Raw genomic sequence first — 20,768 nt, forward strand, 5'->3', positions numbered from 1 at the left:
AATTGTGTTTATCCACAGCTCCTTACAAATGAGACAGACTACATCCCAGGCGTGTAGCAGTTAAAGAGTGCTAATGGGTCCAGCATTTGGCTCTCTGGTCATTTTGGGAATTAAACTTTCCTCTCAAGAGTTCTTCCTTGTGTCATCTCAGAGTGTTTTCCATTCCACCACTGTTGCCTGGGTCCAGGCAACAGTTGCTCATTAGGGATATAAATCTATTGTTAAAAGTTGTACAAATCAAAAAATCAAAAATTATTATTTTTCAATTGAATTGAATTGAACTAGCAGCATTCTGGTTACTAGCACAGAACTATCACTGCTGAAAAAAACAATAGAAACCATGGAAATTCTAACGGTTTCCACTACAAATACCATCACAAATCATCAGCTAACCATTAAAACCATTACCATTATTAGTCCCTAGTGGTATCCACTAGACATAACAATGCCACCAACAGAAGGCAATAAATTACTTGTAGAGAAGTACCCACAGGTACCATTACAGTTTCCATTAAAACCAATACAATTCCCATTATAACCATTACAACAATTACAAATTCTATGACGATTTCTGTTGCTGTTGTTGTTTCAGCAGGGGTGAAACAAAAGGGTACAATGTCTATACAGACACAGTAATTATGTACATTTTAAGTGCACATGTAGACTATTTTTACATATCATCTAGTAGTGTAATAAGGCAAAATGGCGCCCCCTGCAGGCTGAAGCAGCGTGTTTCTGTTTCACACAGCGCTCCCTGCTCAGGCGACGCCGCACACCTACATTGTTAGAAGCCTCCCATTTCCTTCAACATTCCATTTTCGTGTCTCTCTCGGTCGGTATGACGGTTTTAACGCGTTACACCGGACTTTACTCGTTTTCTGCGCACTGACGACGGCGGAGGATTAGAGGTAATATTTATTATGAGTGGCTTTTATTGAGATGTAATGGTAATGAGCAGAGTGTTCCGGGTGAGCGTATCCTACCCCGCTCCTCGCTACTTAAGTGAAATGAAGAATACGACTGCGTTTGTTTGGTTCACAGTCAACACAACACTGAGACCTGGAACTTGCGTTTAATGAAAACCCAAATGTGAGATGAGTTTCGGTAATGTTCCAGCCGCAGCTGTCTCTCTCTCTCTCTCTCTCTCTCTCTCACTCTCTCTCTCTCTCTCTGCCTAATACCGTGTTCTTCGTGTTCACTAGGCAACCAGCGCTTTAATTACCACAACACATCTTGACAAAACATCCCATAATATGGCTATTTATTTGTCATTCTTATGTATACAAGTCGCGCCGTCGTCGATAAAAGGTCTGCAAAGTGACGCGGCTCGAGCTTAAACAGGCCGGTTAAACGAATGTTTCTTGACAGAGATAAGAGACCTCCCTTCCTTGTTTCTTCTTCCCTTCTTAAATCCTATATTATTATTATTATTATTATTATTATTATTATTATTATTATTATTATCTGCCCTCTTTTAGGTCGAATATGAGTAGGTTTCGATGTAAGCTATCATGAGGGTGCAGGTGATGGAAGCGCCCAGCACCATGACCACCTTCAACCAGGAGAACGTGGAGGACCATTACGAGATTGGAGATGAGCTTGGAAGGTACGGAACAGTATTTCCTTGTTTAAAAAACAAAACAAAACAAATGGTCTTTATAATTTTGGGGTGAAGTTGTTTCTGTGTGCGGGTTTTATGGAGAACCATAGCTCTTATTGCTTATGGATATGATTTAATGCTACATGTGCACAGTGTGTAATAGACCAGAGAGAGAGAGAGATTGGGACTGTTACCAATGTTATGAGGGTTTGAGGTTCATGTAATGGTCCCCCTTGGTCTCCTGATTGAAGGCAGACATGGTGCAGGGCTCTACCTTCACCTGCTCTCTTATGACTTTGAAACGTACTCATATTTGATGTCAAAGAGGACAAACAAAGGAAATATATACTTTGTGAATAATCTACAAATGGAAATCTGTCTCTTCTTTGACTGTATATTCGTTTAATTGGCCTTTTTTTAAGCACCATGACTGCCTTCAACTAGGAGAACATGGAGGACCAATACAAGATTGGAGATGAGCTTGGAAGGTAAGGAATAATATTTCCTTTTTTTAAAAAAAAAAAAATGGCATGGTCTTTAGACTTTTTGGGTAAAGTTGTTTTTGTGAGCCTAGGCTGTACCATCGGGTTGTAACGGAGAATCCTACCTCTAATTGCTTATATTGCTTATGAATTGTTTGTTTAATGCTACATGTGGACAGTTTGTAAGAACCGAGAGAGAGACTTTTGCCAGTGTTACGAGGTCGTCCTCCACGGTCTCCTGGCTGAAGGCGGTAATGGTACTTGGCACTACCATCACCTGCTCGCTTATGGCATTTAAACGTACACATATTTGATTTAAAAGAGGACAAATCTAGAAATCGTGAAGAAACTAGGAATGGAAGTCTGTCTTTTCGTTTAGTGGCCTTGTTGCATCACGACCGCCTTCAACAAGAGGAACGTAGAGTACTATTACAAGATACTATAGGAGCTTGGAAGGCTCCTGGATTTTCCCCAAATGAGAGATCATTCTTTACGTCTGAGACTGGACTTTTTGGATGAACATGGCCTCATATGAAGGACGTGAATGAATAAGAAGGAACCTTGATGTTTATGTGAGCCTACACTCTGGATTGGATGGAGAACCCTAGCTCTCATTAATATTGCTTATAATACAGAGAGGTTTAAATGCTACAGAAATGCACCAGAGAGATACTGTACTTTTGTAGTGTTGGCAATGTTGTAAGGTTTTCCAGTACCATGCAGTGGCCAGTGATTATGTGGCATGCTAGACATCTACTGCATTTTATTAAATTGATCTATATGCCAGTCATATCGAATTTTTCTATTTCACAGCTGAGAGCTAAGCCATGACTTTTATTGGATACACTTTTCACAAGTGAAGTTAATGCTCTTCAAATGATTGTCATCGATTTGCATGGCCTACATTTTTTCTCATTCGCTGTCACTTATATTATGGGCCTACTGTCTGGACATATAACACACAATTGGTCACGAATTAGCTTCATTTGCTAAGGTCACCTCATGCGTCCCTTTAGCCACCTGGTCATTGTGTTTGCTTAATCACGCGGGCTGTGTTTCTAGTGAAACCTTGTCAAGTGTGATTGGAGATGGGGTAAGGCTCTCCAGCTGGATATCGCAAGCTTGTGCATTCTCACTCACTGCCAGGCATGTGGGTGGTGTTGCTCAAGCCACATGAATCTAGTCATGTAGTGGGCTGCAGCAAATTGGACTCTATATGTTTAAAAGAAACGGTTTGTGTATCAGCTCTCATGTAACAGCCTATAGGGAGTGGGAAATGCCCTACATTTTGATATTGTGTGGGATAAATGGTACTGTTCCAGTAAGAGGATGCTTCGAGACTCTTGAGCTGACTCTTTTCCTCTTCACTGCTACAGAATGCAAGCTTATCTCTATTAAACTGAACGGATTTGTGTAATTGATTCAGGATTGCTGTTATGGCTGTTCTGTGGAAGTTCTTGCATTGAACAGGTTCAGTAATAGGGGAACCACGGGACTGTATTTGATTACAGTGATGAGGAAATAGCTAATAAACATTGATTACGAGTTGAATTAATGTATTTCAATCTATTTATGTCAATATGTTGTCTATATTGTATCATAGACAAGTGTTAACTGTGTATTTCAATCTATTTATGTCAATATGTTGTGTATATTGTATCATAGACAAGTGTTAACTGTGAGTCTTGGGCTTGTGAATGTTTTATAACACATGAGTGTGGGTTTTTGATTGTAGATACTCTTACTTTTCACATCTGTGTGTCCATTAAACTGTAACAGCATGCTACTGATGTGCAAATCCTCAAACAGTGCTCAGATTTGTCTGTAGATCTTAGTGCTGAATATTTTTTTTGTCTTGTGCTTTTTACTAGCGACTGATGAGCATTTTGTAAGATGATCATGCTTAGCCAGACATGAGTAGATCCTTCAAAATCAGTAAGATCATTGACATTGTCCAACGAAGTTCGTCACCTTTGTTATCAATCACAGGCCACCAGAAAATAAAGTAATCCACAGTGCTTATATAAGTGGATCGAAATATACCAGAAGTGTGCAAGTGATCAGAAGATTGTGGGTTTCAGTCCCAGGACTGAGATTTGCTGCTTGGCTTATAAGAAGTGCCCAAAACCTGCATGGATTCGACTCATATATATATATATATATATATATATATATATATATATATATATATATATATATATATATATATATATATATTATATATTATATATATAAAAGATGATTTGTATAAGTGTCTACCAACTAAACCCAACTTCCAGGTTCATAGGATGTGAACAAAAGCAATATTGCCAGTCACTGCTTGTGGTTCAGCTTCGGTCTTCTGATTCGTCTTTAATGATAGTATCTGTATGCTCAAGCCTGATGTCCCCCCTCCATTCAGAGCTGGAACCTTAACAAGCCTAAATCGGAGGATCCAGGGTTGAACACACAGGCCCATTCGATGGGCTTTAGAGACTACAGCCATGGTAAACTCTGAACACTAAGTAGGGAGTCTTCATTTTGCCAATAGGCCATGCTAAGGGTGGTCCAGATGTAGCGTAAGAGCACACCTCAGTTGGCAAGGGCATTCGTGGATCTGGGCTGCGTTGCTACTTGGACATGACGCTGGGATTTACAACCAGCTTTTGTATGTCAAAGAAAGTTTTACTGGAGTTTGTGATTGCGTAAGAGGGCTTTTTTTGTCAAGTTGTCACCTTGATGAGGGCTTAATATTGACCAAATTGAATGTAGTACCCCCCTGCTTCCCTTAATAGTGGGGTATTGACCATATTACACAACAGAGATCCTGTTTAAATGCCCACAAAAGAGAAGCAGAATGCACTGTATTAAAAGCAGTGCATAGGCTGAATCAATGTGGCTGGACAAGCTGGTTGCCTGCCAAATTCCTCATTACGTGTTAATTCCGCTCTCACTAATGCGGCATGGACAGACTACACAGTCGATGAAGTGTTTAATTTTCTTGTGCACGTTTCATTTGGTATTATTGTGGAAGGTTTTGTAATATGAAAGAAAAATGATGGACCATATTTTGTCAAAGGTTGTGAATGCAGTACCGCATAGCTCCATTATGGATTATTAGATTCAGGCAAATGAGAGACAGTGAGAGAAAGCCTCGGTAATATTGACACCATCTTGTAATGACACGCAGAAGCTCCAAAGATGCCTGTGTTAGAAGAGGGTGCAGGCTGGAAACTTCGCAATGAGGGGAAACTGCCATACCCCTAAAAGATGCTTAGGCCTATTGCACTGGTATATATGATCAGCATCCAGTGCTTGAAATGGAGCAGATGTGTAGACTTTCTGTAAATATTTAACTGACCGGTAAGCTAAACATTCATTTGATTGCTGCAAAGGGTCGCTGAGGTCCTTACTTCGATCATGAACGAACATCTCATGCCACCTTTTTTCATTTTTAATTCCATAACTGTGTCATTAGACTAGATATTTGGAATATGGAGCTCTGCTGGGTTGAACATGAGGCATTTTTGGGTGCATTCAGATCAACTAAAAAGATAGTGTAGTCTGGCTAATAATTTATCTGGTGTTTCCATTAAAACGTCATTCAGTTCTGTACCGAGACGATGGTAGATTGTGCTCTTGGGAAGTCTGTGTATGTGTAACTGTGTGTTCTTGTGAGGTGAGATGAAAAGAGTGTGTCAGAGAGAAATAATTCTCTTTTGAGACAAGTCTAGTGTGAAAGGTAAGCATGCCAAATACCAGCGAGAGAGAGGATTCGGCATTCGTTTTTGAAATTCTTACTGGTGTGTGGAGCAGTAGACTCGAGCAAACTGGCAACATAACATTGATATCATAAAATATGGCTTTACACTGTGATCAAATCATGAGTATGGTACCTGTATATTATCATCTGACGTCATTGTTATTCACTTTAACAAGTAGCATGATTCATTTCTCATCATTTTTGATCATATAGATTTCACAGGTTTATTAACTGAGGTGGCACTGTTTTGCAAGCACTTAAATACATATTGTAAATGACTTAAGTAATATTTTAGCCTTGTACCACAGCATTGTTCTCAGTTCTCAAATATGATTGGTCAGGTGGTGTTAAGGATTTTTATTTAACAGCCTGGACAGTAGTTCTAGCTGTAATTTAAATGATTTATATTTAATATTTATATCACAGTCCCTCTAGAATTTAACATGACATTACAACGTGCATTCAGCCAAAGCCAAAGTTGATCATGAGTACAGCTAAAGGTCTCATTTACCAACAGACATCCCTGCAAAAGACCGTGCAAATCAATTTTGTGCAACTGCAATTTTGCCAATCCTTGAATTTTGAAAGAAAAAAAAAAGCTTCAGCAAAATCCATCGTTTTTGTCCACAACAATCGCAGGAAAAAAAAAAAAAAAAATTCTGTGAAATCCTGTACAGACTTGTATTAGGATTTAAGGTTTATATTAACGCACTCGTCCTGATGCGTTATCGTTTCTATATTAACGGATCATATACAGGGACTAGTATGCTCTCTGATCTACATAATCTAAAGCTAATAATAAACACACAAATTTTTACAAAGAAATGCGTGTAATTGTTGATATTGCGAAGCTTTTTGTACAGAGATGTAACATTTATGTAAGGAGTCCCCACTGTCAGTGCTTTGTAAGTCTTCAGTACAGAGCACTTTCACTGTTGTTTTGTTCATTAGTGATAAAAGGAAGCTTACTTGTCTCATCGATGTTCCATAACATTAAATGTAAATATAGATGATTAAAAAGCACAGCTTGTCATTCATTAATGAATGTTAAAAATGCACTCCTTGGCAGATCGCTGTGGTATAAGAGGAATAAAATACTTCGGGACATGGTTTTATTGGAAAAGAATCTGCTTTTGGGTTGTTCGCATCGGTCCGTATAATGCATCAAATAACGGCGTACCCCATACCACCGCCCTCGACCTCCAGGACCATGAAAAGTTCAATTCTTTCTTTCACCATGACACTAGCCATCTAATGCAAGTTTTCCAACTTTGCATCCACTATTAACCACAGCCCACATGCAAACGCCGCCCAGAGGCACTAAACACTCAGGAGCAACACCCCTGTTTTATAATCATCGGGTGGTTTGTTCCAGGCTTGGGCTTTTTAGGTGTAAACTGACAGCCTAATCAAAAGGCCCAGACGCAGGCTATTATGCCCAGCTCCAGTCTACTGTGATTAATGAAGGGCCTGGTCACAAAGGGATTGCCGTGAGCTTAGACACAGGAGACGCTGTACGAGTGTGTGTCAGTACACGGTACATGTCGACTTCCTGCAGTGACCCACACCTAACATATAAAAATGCTAACAATAATTACTGAACTGTGTTTTTATAGGTCATACATCCTGTCATGCAATCAATAGTCCCAGTGTGTCTTATGACATGGCACTGAGTATTTCAGGATGACACAAACTGTAACATGTTAGCCTTGTCAATGTGTTTATGGGTCGGAGTTCCATAAACGCAGTGTTGTCGGCCATTTATCGACTTGGCGCTGTCATAAATTGATACCGCGTGTGAACCTTCAGGCTGTTTAATGGTAACGTCGTCATCGTCATGACCATGCAGTGCTTGGTGTTTGATGGAGCTTTACCGTCGCTGTCTCAAGAGTCATGAGGACATGTCACCTGTTAGGTTTATAGCATATTCACAGCTTGTCAAACCTGAGCAGTGGAAAATGAGCATGCCCTCAAGATGCGACAGCGAGTGATGAATCACGTCTGCGATCGTAACCGCAATTGATCGCTCAAATCCGAGTGATGCAGTGGCCTACCACAGGGTATGGAGCAAACATATTGATTTATTAATATTCAGTAACAGTTCTGCAGCTCCAACAAGAGGCTGATCGCAGTGGTAATGCTGTTGCTAAGCTACAGTGGGAGTGATTACAAAGTAGCAGGAATTCACACACTTGTAACACAGAGCACTTATTAAGAGATGGTTTGTGAATTGTCATTTAGGTTGTAAAAATGCCTCTCACCAATTATTAGCCTCAAGCCTTAATTATTTTTTGTAGTAGTAAGGTTACCAGTTTATCCAGTTTAGCAATTGTAATATCCACCATTATACTGGTTTGGGACACTTGCAGAATACACCATGGAAATTGCTGTGTCCACACTAGGCTTGTGTGACGTAATGATATCCTCCCTTCACGATATTACGTTGCAAAGATATCCAGTGACCTATATCGCTGATTATATTATATTACCAGACCTGCCAACCCTTATGCGTAGGAACTCTGCAAAAACATCCAAGAGTGCTAGTCCAAGTTATCACTCAGAAAATGCCTAAAGAGCATTCTCTTTCTCCTCAATAAAACAAGAGGTGAGCTACAAACGTATGAATCTGGGATGATCTGCACAGGTGTTTTGAACTCTGCGATATTAATAGATCTTTCCTGGAAGCCCTGCCCCCTTCCCGCATCTAATGCGCTCCCAATTTCTGTCAAGGTTTATGGTCGAATATTTTGAGCTCATTAATAAATTGAAATAAGGTGTCGGCCATCACATGCTACCTAAACAGCTTTAGTGCACCTTGGCTTGGTACAAGTTTCTGGATCTGTACTGGAGGGATGAACAGCATGCTTCCAAAATATATCGCCCCGGTTGGTGTTTTGATGATAATGATGGTGAATCCAACATCTCGGTCCAAAGTCACCCATAGGTGTTCATCATTTTCATACTCCTTTAATCCTTCAGTGCGCACTGTCTCTTGGGGTGTGGTCATCTTGAGAGAGAACATTCTCATCATGATAGAAATGTTTCATCATAGGATCATCAATGATCAGTCAGAATAATTTTTATATTGATTTGCAGGAACTCATCCCTCTAATGGGACTAAAACCATCCAAAAAGGTTTTGACCTTTAATTTGTCACACATCTGTGTATTTTAAAGTATTCTCAAAGAAATTCTCTCTCTTTTTGCCAGTTGACTGTGTGCTGATATTAAAAGCTACACTGTCTCTGCTGCCATGTTTTGACAGTAAGCATGCAGACCTCCTCGAAACCAGACGAATGTCAGTTTCAGTCTCAGTAGTTGCCCTTTAAAGCCACCTTTACAGCTCCTCCCCTTCTGCTGCTGCTGCTTTAAGCAGCCTCCTTACCCCACCTTTTTTGCAATCGGTTCAGCACATGCATCTGTGGCTCATCCCCGATTAGCCTCACTCTCCCCGGCTCGCCTCGTGCTGATCAAAACGGCTGAGCACGAGACACACGCTCTGCCTCCAAGCTCGTTTAAAAGCACAACACATCCGCCAATGCTAATTTTATAATTAGTTTCACCAGTTCAGTGAAGTTACAAGTGAGCGCTTGTGTCTGGTGGCGTGATTTATTTATTTTTTTCTTCTTTTTCAGCATGGCTGTCTCATTACATTTTCACATAATGTGCCCTTTGTGGCCTTAAATCCTCAGGAAAGGAGCAAATTACATTCCACTGCCATGTTGAAGGACTCTTTCTTGGTAATCACTGGGGGGGAATTGCACAGCTCCTTGTGTCTGTTATGTCTGTTATCTTACTACTATAGCCCAGGGTTGTCTGCATTATAAACGGACCCACGGATCAATATAACCAGCTCAATGCTAACACTCAGAATAACCCTTTCCAAACCGTACACAAAGTCCAACATCATGGCTGTAATTGCTGAACTTACAGTAATGCTTGCTACAGTATATAGTTTGTGCCCTTGGCAGTAAGTTGCTTGTGAGTGGTTATGAAACGATAGTATTTGAGACTGACTAGCTGGTGACAGCTTTGCACTACACTTTATTTGGCTCGGGTCCGTCAGTGTTTCCACATAACTGTGTGCTTCTGATTCTGAAAAGAACATGTCATCAGTGAACACTACACATAGCACATTAAGACTGCATTTCTGTAGCAGTGAAAATGTTTCATATAGGTATGACCTAAAACTACTAACTTCAGCTACGAACTCTGAGTACAACGAGACCAGCTTTCGATTTGGTCCAAGACATTTTTTTTCTTCTCTCCTTGTTGGTGTCCGTTAGGTTATAGTTTCTCTGCTCTTTCGCTTCTCCTGACGCTGATGGTGTCTTCGACTGAACTCAGAAGTGCGAAGTCTGATCTCTGGACTATGTCATTTTCAAGTTTGTTGCATTCTAACAAAAAATTGGTTGGGAAATAACATGGATGGCTTCATAAAAGCGTGTCCTACAGGAGTTATTTTGCGACTGTCGTAGCCAAAAACGTTCGATTTTGCTTCGGCTTTTTAAAAATTTTGCCCTGCAGCTTGCAGAGTTTTTACTTGTGGAAAACTACTTGAATTGGCGAAATTGCAATTGCACGAAAAAGTTTTGCACGCTGTTTCAAGGTGGTGTCTATTGGTAAATGAGACTTTTTAGCTATACTCATGTTCGATGCACGTGAATCGAAGAGGGCTTTGGCTGAATGCGCGATGTGATGATGTCACATGACACGTCTTGGCCCAAATCTGCGGAAAATCTGCAGTAATTTTGAAAAATTGCAAGCTCCTCCAAATGTTGTGGAGCTTGCTTGATTTTGCGTTAATTTCTGCAATCGCAAAATCCTGGAGGGACTGGCATTTGGGTTTTTTGTTGTTGTTTTGTTTTGATTTAACATTCTCAAAACATTCTTTACATTCTCAAAACAGCAAACACCAAAATATGATTTAATTGTTTATACTAAATTTCATTTAAACAAGTTTCTAATTTCTGGATTGAATTATATAGAGTGAGTATGATCATTTCACGTAATATTAACATGATATAATTACGTTATAAAATGGTTGTTGCCTTATGTTAGTGCTGATGGGAAGAAATAACTGTAGTATTTATTAGATTTATGTGATTATAGCATATGCGGTAGAATAGTGCAGCTGTATGCCAGCAGTCTGGATTCGGCCCTGAGCTCGGTGAGAATACAGGGCTTGGTTTTATTCAAGTCTTTGAAATTGTATGATCAAATTATGTTGGATAAACAAAAACAAATTTTGTTAATGCGACTCAGTTCGATCACATAGAACCAATGTATACATTTGAATTGAAAAGTTGAGGAGACATTCCCGACTCTCCCGGTTTTTTTTTCTAGTTGCAGGTCAGAAATTCCCACTTCCGAGCTTTGGGTGATCCATGACCTGGAATTTTGTAGAAATGTGACCTTTTATTTAAAGAGCTGTGGGGAAACAGCAAATGTAAGTTTCTGAAGATTCTGCAATCAATCCCAGTAGTGTTTGAGTTAAGTAAATGATTTTATTTGAATGGAAATATGGTTTACATATAGTTATAACTAATCAAATGTATGCAAAACACTTTTCTCAAAAACCTAAATGATTTAAAAACAAAAAAAAACAACTTCTTGACAGTTCTCCAAAAGTTACCCAGTTCCACAGGAATAGAAAGTGCTTGACAAAGTCATCCAACAGAAGCACTGACGCACCAGTTGGAGAGTTACTAGATATCATGAGAGGGTGTAAGACTTCTGTTTACCCACTCCAGTTCTCCTCTATAGTTTAAACCGTCCTGTTAACATATGACACAGTGTTTTGAACTGTAAAGTATGGTTAAATTTGGAGTGTGAGATTTGGGTAAAACTTATGTTTATATATCGATCTATCGCATGCAATAAATACAGAAGGGATGGTACTTCTGAAAGCGTATGACTCGCCTATGGGGAAATTCGTGCTCCATGTTTGCATCTGACATGGAGTGTTTGCTCAGTGTCAGACACAGAGTGCCTGGGATTCATCTGAATGCTGATTGAAAGCCCATCCAGTGGCTCTGGAAAGAGTTTCTGACCATGCAATGCACCAGGAACACTATTGTGGTCAGTACACTTATTACAGGCCTTTTGCATTAAGCACAGGTCAAGGGTTAATATAGCAAATGATGTGGATTTCCTTTCTTAGTTTCAGTTCCTGAAAGAGGCTTGTGAGCAAAAAAAAAAAAGTGCAGAGCCATTTAAGCAGGGTTTTTTTTTTGCTGCAGTCAGGGGAGTTCCACCAGTGGATTTTATTTGGAATTTCATCTTTGCTTGTAAAGTGGTGTAAAAATGAAACTAAATGTGTACACACACACACACACACAGCCAGCCTTGTAAGTAGCATTAGAGATCGAGTCCTGCTGTTTGCCTGCATGTGTCTCTGGTAAATCCACCAAGATTTTTGTCTTCAGCAAAAATGTTCTGTGTGTGTATGTGTTTGTGTGTGCTCCACCACACCACAGTTTCCTTGGTTACTCCAGAGCTGTTGCATAATGCGCATGGCTTTGGCCCGCAGATTAGCCGGCTCAGGATCTGCTCTCCCTGAACCGTCCTCCCACACTCATTTTCCGCTAATGAATCAAAATGGCTCACGCAAGTAAACCATTAATTCAGACCATGCATATCTAAGGAGTCCCCTATATGGGACCTGAAGTCATTATGCGGAGGTGAGGAACTGAACCCAAACTGTTTGTTTGCAGTTGTCAGGTGTAACACGATGTTGAGTCGATGATGAGTTAAATCTGAGCAGATGTTGTTAGTCTGATTTGATACTTGGATTACGAAGTTGTGTGTAAACAGACTAAGTCTGGTTTCACACCTTGTTTGTTTGTTGTATTCAACACCAGCTTGTTGTTTTTTTTCGTTTTTCATTTCATCTGATTGTTTTTACATTGCAACAATTTTCAAGTAGTTGTTTATACATGTGGGTGTTTGTTGATTGGTCACGAATTGGACAGGGATTCAAGCACTCAGAACCTTTTCAGGTTTGCCCCATTAGTACCTAATGCATTATTTTGTTTTTCCTCTACTGCTCATCTGGCATTATTATCAGCAGCTCATGCTGCAGGAACAGTAGGAGTATCTGTCAATAGTCCAATGTTTGAACGGGTACATTATATGGACAGTACAGCACTAGTGGGCTGCTAGAAGGGAAGGGAAATACATGCTCTGATGTTCTCTCTTTGCCACGAGGCTTGATTTGTTACACTAGTGTAATAAAAAATATTCTCTGTTCAACATAACAATCATTTAAAAAAAATAAATAAAGCTTTACGAGTGTTCCTCCTATGAAATTCCGCTGTAATACAGTTCACGGACAATTCATAATGCAGTAATACAGTGACTTTTCAATTATGTGACCACAACACAATGCATTCAATCATACAGATACAGGTCAAGTGTTTCAGTTAATGTTCACATCAAACTTCAGAATGGGGGTGGTTTGGTTTTGCTGATCGTGGCATGGTTGTTGGTATCAGATGGGTTGGTTTGAGTATTTCAGAAACTGATGATCTCCTTGGATCTTTACACACAATCGTCTCCTTAGTTTATATATAACGGTGAGAAAGCCTTGAAACATACAGATAGCAGCAGTTCTGCAGGTGGAAATGCCTTGCTTACGAGAGAGTTCAGAGGAGAATGGCCAGACTGGTTCGAGCTGAGAGTACAGCAACTCAAATACCCACTCTGTACACCCATGGTGAGCAGGAAAGCATCTCAGGATGCACAGAACCTTGAGGCGCATGGGTTACAACAGCCTAAGCTAAAAAAAAAAAAAAAAAAGCCAAGGTAAGGTGTAAGATAAGTTAAGTTAATTTATTATTTGGGGCACAGGTAAGGCTGAGGAATAAGACAAACATGAAACAGAGGTTCAGTATCAAAGAATATATTAAGAGATTCTAAAAAAGTAAAATACCAGGACAAGCTTCATGCTTCTGGTACAAGCTACTTTAACAGAAAAACCAGTTAGCTTACCTGTCTCACTAACAATAAACTGACAAAAAAAAAACAGTACCATACAATACATACAACAGTATCATGCAATATATGTAAATGTATGAAAATGTTTTAAAGGTTAAATGTTTACATAGACATGTTTACAGAAACCATGTGAGTGGCAGATCAATAACTGAGCCAAATATAGGTAGGGTCAAAATCAGAATTGCAAGCAAATCAAACACAACTTAATATGACACACAAAGCAGATCTGAGTAAGCATTGATCCAGACTTGAAGCTTCCCGCAAAGGCTCAGAAGTAGAAAGTTAATACAAAGAAATTCTTATGTTTTGACCTTAGTAAAACTTCATGGCTTAAGATACTGAAGTCACATAATTGCCAGACAGAGCAATTCAAAAGTCCTGATTTTTCTATAATCTACAGGCTACGTTCTTAGAAAATAAGGTTATATCTAGAATCTTAGTGTTCTTCAGTTTGTCCTTCTTTGGGAAACTTCTAAAAGGCTGTATTTAGAACCTTGCAGCAACAGTTTCAAATTGCACAAAAGATTCCAAGTAGTACCCCTTTATAAATCCAGGACCATAAACTATCCAATAAACCCTTTCTTCTATACATTTCCAGTAATTGGACTGCATGGTCACCGTAAGAGTGTTTCCACCAGCAGTGTACAGACCCATGGTTCTCTTGGTAGGAAGAGGACCAAGACCCCAAATTGGTCTGGTGGACAATGTTCCAGTTTTTTTTTTTTTTTTGGTATGCACATAGAGCATGGAGTGTTTACACCAGCTGGAAAGAAATGGCCTAATGAAATTGTTTGATTGGTTAGCCTCAGAGTAGTTGCATGCGAAGGCAGCCTAAAATCCTGCATGGAGTTAATATAGCAGATATTGGTCCAGTTGGATAGTTAGTGTAAGACATGTATATTATCACTAGCCTAAGACTGTTCTTGGAGCTATATATTAGATAATAATATTTGATTATGGGTGTATGGACATCTGTGATGTGCTCAGATGATAAAATTGTTAATTTCCTAACAAAGCTTGCCAGTAGGTGAAACTAGTAAAAATGGCACTTAATGATCTTGAACAATCGGAGTGGACAAATGATCATTCAAGCTAGAAAAACTGTCCGTTTGGCAGTTGCTTCCAGTATACTTGGGTCCATTCCAGCAAAATTGCATCTAATTGAGTTCACTGAATTGTTCCCCTGCTTGGGCCTCTTTCTTCAGAATATTCCTCATAGTTCCTCATCATATTAAGCCTAAAAGTCCCTTACTAAATTGCTTTCTGGAAAGATTGTATGTAGAAATTGTGCATTTGAACTGTTACTTTTGATAAAGGATTTAAGGCTAGTTCAGACAGCTAAAATGAAAATAAAGACTCTACTATTAATAATGTTCTCATAATCAAAAGGCCCAGCTTTAACTGAATCAATACTGGGGGGGGAACCTAATTGCTGAATGAGAGATCAGATTAGTTTGCAGCTCTCAGGGTTAACGGAGAAAGCTGAGACTGCAATCTCCCAGCTGTCCGAATCCCTCTGCTGAATCTGACCGTGGCAACCGTTCCATTTTACAGTTATGCAGAGTGAAAAAGAAAAGCAGAGCAAGACACATGCCTCCAAAAGTGCAAATTGTGTTAATCAGTACATCAGTTCTGAGAAATCAGGTGAAAAATGAGGCTTTGTACTGTAGAGATATCAGATGATCGGTACTGCTTGATTCATCTGAGAAAGGGGAAAAAAAGTCCAATTCTGTTAGCTCGTACAACACAATGCTTTATGCCTCATGATGTTAGCATGTGCATAATTGGAATATTTTTTAACACAAAAAGCTTCTTAGGGGTTCTGTTGAAAATTGTGCCAGTTAAGCTGAAAATCTCCTAAACCTGTGGTGCTACATGGCAAATCTGTAAGTGGGCTAATATGCTGGAATATTCCTGACGCTAGCAATGTATGTGTTTTATTTATTTATATATATATATATATATGAGGTGCCATGTTGAACTTCCAGTGACCAGTATGAGGGAGTGTGAGAGCGATGACACCAAATTTAACACACGTGCTCCCCGTTCACACCTGAGACCTTGTAACACTAACAAGTCACATGACACCGGGGAGGGAAAATGGCTAATTGGGCCCAATTTGGACATTTTCACTTTGGGGTGTACTCACTTTTGTTGCCAGCGGTTTAGACATTAATGGCTGTGTGTTGTTATTTTGAGCGGACAGCAAATTTACACTGTTACACAAGCTGTACACTCACTACTTTACATTGTAGCAAAGTGTCATTTTTTCAGTGTTGTCACATGAAAAGATATAATCAAATATTTACAAAAATGTGAGGGGTGTACTCACTTTTGTGATATACTGTGTGTGTGTGTGTGTGTGTGTGTGTGTATATGTATGTATGTGTATGTTTGTTTATTTATCTGCATTTGTCTCCTATATTCTTTAATGTTATACTAGCAGGCCTGTCATGTGACATGATGTGATATTTCAGCAGTATGGCATGAGCAACAAGGCCGGAGTTCTTGTAGTGAGCCAGTCCACACCAAGAGAAAAATCATAGGATATTCTCCCTCGTTGTTCACGCCGTACATGTCGACACACTTCTCACAGTTCACTCAGCTATCCCATGATGCAGCAACATCAACTACCATTTTCTGCACAGCCTGTATAACGTGTATTGTTCATTTAGACGTAAATGATCTAAAGATACCCTTAGTCTTTAGTTTGCGTGTTCAGTTGCTGCGTTGCTCATTCTCATGCTCGCTTTTGAATTATTGAGTAATATTTTTAAAAGATTTCCTGAAAGCCGTTCATGTCGTCGTGCCAAGCATCTGCTCGATTGTTTTTTAGCGTCCTTCTTGCAGTTTATTCACTTGTCAGTCAAGCACCGAAGCTTTTTCTTTTCTTTTTTTTTATTGTGTAATTGGAGGAAAATTCGAGACAGACCCTATCTCTGTACAATGGCTGAGAAACTCACAGATAGTAGTTTGGCAGGGGAAATTGTTTGTCTGAGTCTTGCCGCAGCAAGGCTTTTTTTTAATTAACAGTACCAGGCTGGGCAAAAAATGGCTCGGAGAGATGTGAATAGAGTAACGGTAACAATGCTGTCAAAACAGGACTGCAATCCCAGGTGTTTCCTTTCCGTGGACCATTTAGAAGTGTGAGGGTTTTAACTAAACAGAAAAAGGTATATTTAATGCATGAGTTGATGTTAACCACAAACATCACCTGACGCTTGGGTGTGTAGTGTTTTGGGCTGTTTCGGATGTAACGGCTGCTGGGGTTATGTTGACCACGCTGGAACCCCACTGAGGAACCGTGATGGGGCAGCGGCGGCCCAACACAAAAGCATCTTTGTCATGAAACTCGCAGGGGTTTAAACCCAGGCGACATGATTTATACAAGCGGGGGAGGGAGGGTTTAATCGAAGGACTACAGTCACAGGTCTAAATTGCAATATCGTTTACAAGAAGTGTATATTCTGTAATCTGTGAAGCTGACAGGACAGTATATACAGCAATAACAAGGTTCTCTGAACAATAGCTCTACAAGAAAAAACCCAAAATCTAAAAGCTCTTTTGTTCATCTGATGCCTTTAATATCGCAATGTCTGTTATTCAGACTAGCCTAACAATGCGTATGTGTATAGTATGAATGTGCGTCTCCATGTGTTGCGAAGGTTTACTACACACCTTTGTCCCAACACATATCCGTTTGATATGTTATATGCAGCCAGCGTGAAAGAGGAGCCCTTGTGATCTCCGAAGCTTTAGTCCCACGGTTGCCTTTCTACGCTTGTGTGACGTTAACTTGGCCCCAAGTGAAACAGCAGCTCATGCTCGCAGGGAAGTAGAACATCTACAACGACCTGGGAACAGACACATTATATAGCAGGTGCAAACTCTCATCCGAGCACAACCATTCATTTTGAGGAAATTGAGACAAAATGTGTAGCATGGTCTGTAGCAGTATATTCTTAGACATCCACTCACCGACAGTTTTGCTCAATCAGCCAATGTTGTTGGTGCCAGACAGGCTGCTCTAGGTATTTCTGAAGACAGACCAGGTGACATTTTTACAGTCTTTAACTGCCGAGCCTGTGGCCAGTATAGCTTCAGATTCCCGTTCTTGGCTTGAGGTTTGATGGTGGTGTGCATTCTGAGATGCTTTTCTGCTCACCACAGTTGTAAAGAGTGGTTACTATAGCCTTCCTGTCAGCTCGAAGCAGTCTGGATGATTTTATGCATTGCGCACCTGCCGTATAATTGAATGAATGCACAAGTGCACAGGTTAAAGCAGGTGTACGGTTCCTGATAAACTGTCTTTCTAAACAAGCTTTTTCTGAGTACTTTAAGTAATCTGGACAGATGATGTCCTTATAAATGTATGGTTCAAAATCCATTATCTTTTCATGATTAGTTTTTGGATCAGTCTTTCATCCTGGTGGCATTTGAACAGAATTACATCATCATAGCATTATAGTTTATGTGCTGAGGGTGGAAAAAAACAATTTTTTAATCCCAATAGCTAATAGTGTAAAAGGCCATTTGATGTTGAAATGCATGTGAACTGGCTTTTCCTGTGGGAGGCGTTTCATTGCCAGTGTCTGCTCTTGGGTCCTCCTGAATAATTGGTAATCTGCAGCCAGCATTTCCACAGCATGGGAGTGGCGATCATTGCTCTTTGTGCTCATGACTCATTCACATTGTGTGCAGAATTCAATGTATGTTTTGAAGCGTTCATCCCTCATATTTTGACTCAGATTATGGCAGGATTGAGGCTAAAGATTAGGCCAATGATTATCTTGTGTTCTTCAGTCCTAGTTTTGTGCAACTGAATCCTTGAGACATGAACTAAGGGCAGCATGGGTCTCATCAAAGTTAGGTCTTTGGGGTTTTTTTCCAAGCAGGAGTCTATGGAATACATTATAAATGCTGTGAGTCAGCTAGTGTCTGCTGCTTTTGGGGGTTTTTTTATAGTGTGAGATCTGGTGATGAAGTCAAAATTCCCTAAGTGAAGTATTATATTAACTTCTGAAGCGTGTGGGATTTTCGTGCATAATCATTTAAAATGATATAAAGGTTTAATAGTCTCGGTCTTTGTGCTAAGATTGGATGTGTTGTTTCCATTTGGAAATAAATAAATGTCTAATCTTCACATGAGTCTGTTGGTAGACATGCTGCAAGGCACTGTGTGCTGCATTTCAGGTGATCCGCAGCAATGCTCTGAATACTAATGCTTCACTATGGAGATGAGGGGAAAATTGGAAGAGAACACAGGAAGGGGAACACTGCCAGCTCTAGAGGAGAAAACGATTCCTCTACTTCACATCAAACAGTGACATTTGACCGAGTTCTTTTCGTTATAGTTTCTGTACAAATTGCCGTAGCACAAGGCCGGGTTGATGGTTGGGGTTTGGAAGAATGATATTCAAATCCAGTACGAAGGGCAAGCCAGGGCAAAGCTGGTTCAGACATGCATTTCCTCTGGATTAGTATCCAGAGCACCTAGGTCTCCTTCTTTCGACTGGCTCTGTCTACATTTACATCACAAGATAATATGATAACTGTAAAAAAAAAAAAAAAAAGAGACAACTTTTGGCAATAATTGATCCAAAACTTGCCTTGAAGTGGAATTGTAATGGAAGAACTCCAGATCTACACGAGTTCTGCACTTTTGTGAAATGTAAGGTATTTGGCCACTACAACAAATACTTCTTTAAAGTTGAATCCTTAAAGTTCTCATTTTAAACAGTATACTCTTTTTAAATTAGTAATGATTTGAATTATATCAAAGTCACAGCAATGTCATTCACATAGCCTACTTATGGGAAAACCCAAATTATTATTTTTTTTCAATCACATTTTTTTGGGAGGGGAGGGGGTGGGTATAAGGAAACAATTGTTGTGCCCAAAAATGTTAATGCTCCTGTAAAATGAAGAAGTGTTGACTATAAATAGTCTTTTTTGTGGTCAATATGATAATACAGCGATGCAATAATGGGGCACTTAGCTATTTGAATAAGAGGTCAAGAATACTTTTTTGTGTAGTATCTCACAAAAGTGAGTACACCCCTCACATTTTTGTAAATATTTGATTATATCTTTTCATGTGACAACACTGAAGAAATGACACTTTGCTACAATGTAAAGTAGTGAGTGTACAGCTTGTGTAACAGTGTAAATTTGCTGTCTGCTCAAAATAACTCAACACACAGCCATTAATGTCTAAACCGCTGGCAACAAAAGTGAGTACACCCCTAAGTGAAAATGTCCAAATTGGGCCCAAAGTGTCAATATGTTGTGTGGCCACCATTATTTTCCAGCACTGCCTTAACCCTCTTGGGCATGGAGTTCGCCAGAGCTTCACAGGTTGCTACTGGACTCCTCTTCCACTCCTCTATGATGACATCACGGAGCTGGTGGATGTTAGAGACCTTGTGCTCCTCCACCTTCCGTTTGAGGATGCCCCACAGATGCTCAATAGGGTTTAGGTCTGGAGACATGCTTGGCCAGTCCATCACCTTCACCCTCAGCTTCTTTAGCAAGGCAGTGGTCGTCTTGGAGGTGTGTTTGGGGTCGTTATCATGCTGGAATACTGCCCTGCGGCCCAGTCTCCGAAGGGAGGGGATCATGCTCTGCTTCAGTATGTCACAGTACATGTTGGCATTCATGGTTCCCTCAATGAACTGTAGCTCCCCAGTGCCGGCAGCACTCATGCAGCCCCAGACCATGACACTCCCACCACCATGCTTGCCTGTAGGCAAGACACACTTGACTTTGTACTCCTCACCCGGTTGCTGCCACACACGCTTGACACCATCTGAACCAAATAAGTTTATCTTGGTCTCATCAGACCACAGGACATGGTTCCAGTAATCAATGTCCTTAGTCTGCATGTCTCCAGCAAACTGTTTGCGGGCTTTCTTGTGCATCATCTTTAGAAGAGGCTTCCTTCTGGG

General features: G+C 40.0%; 1 protein-coding gene across 2 annotated transcripts in view; it reads left to right on the top strand.

Moving 5' to 3' along the window:
- Positions 1-725: 725 nt before the first annotated feature.
- Positions 726-20,768, top strand: part of dapk1 (death-associated protein kinase 1) — a 74,638-nt gene continuing 54,595 nt past the window's right edge. The window contains exons 1-2 of one of the 2 annotated variants that reach the window (XM_053610443.1): positions 726-908; positions 1,479-1,606. In XM_053610443.1, coding sequence (XP_053466418.1) covers positions 1,512-1,606 — 95 coding nt within the window. In that variant the 5' untranslated portion in view covers positions 726-908; positions 1,479-1,511. Of the gene's footprint in view, positions 909-1,478; positions 1,607-2,022; positions 2,089-20,768 lie in introns of those variants that run through there. The other variant, XM_053610444.1, reaches the window with a different exon arrangement.

This window comes from Ictalurus furcatus, chromosome 22 (genome assembly GCF_023375685.1).
Source record: "Ictalurus furcatus strain D&B chromosome 22, Billie_1.0, whole genome shotgun sequence".
NCBI lineage: Eukaryota > Metazoa > Chordata > Actinopteri > Siluriformes > Ictaluridae > Ictalurus > Ictalurus furcatus.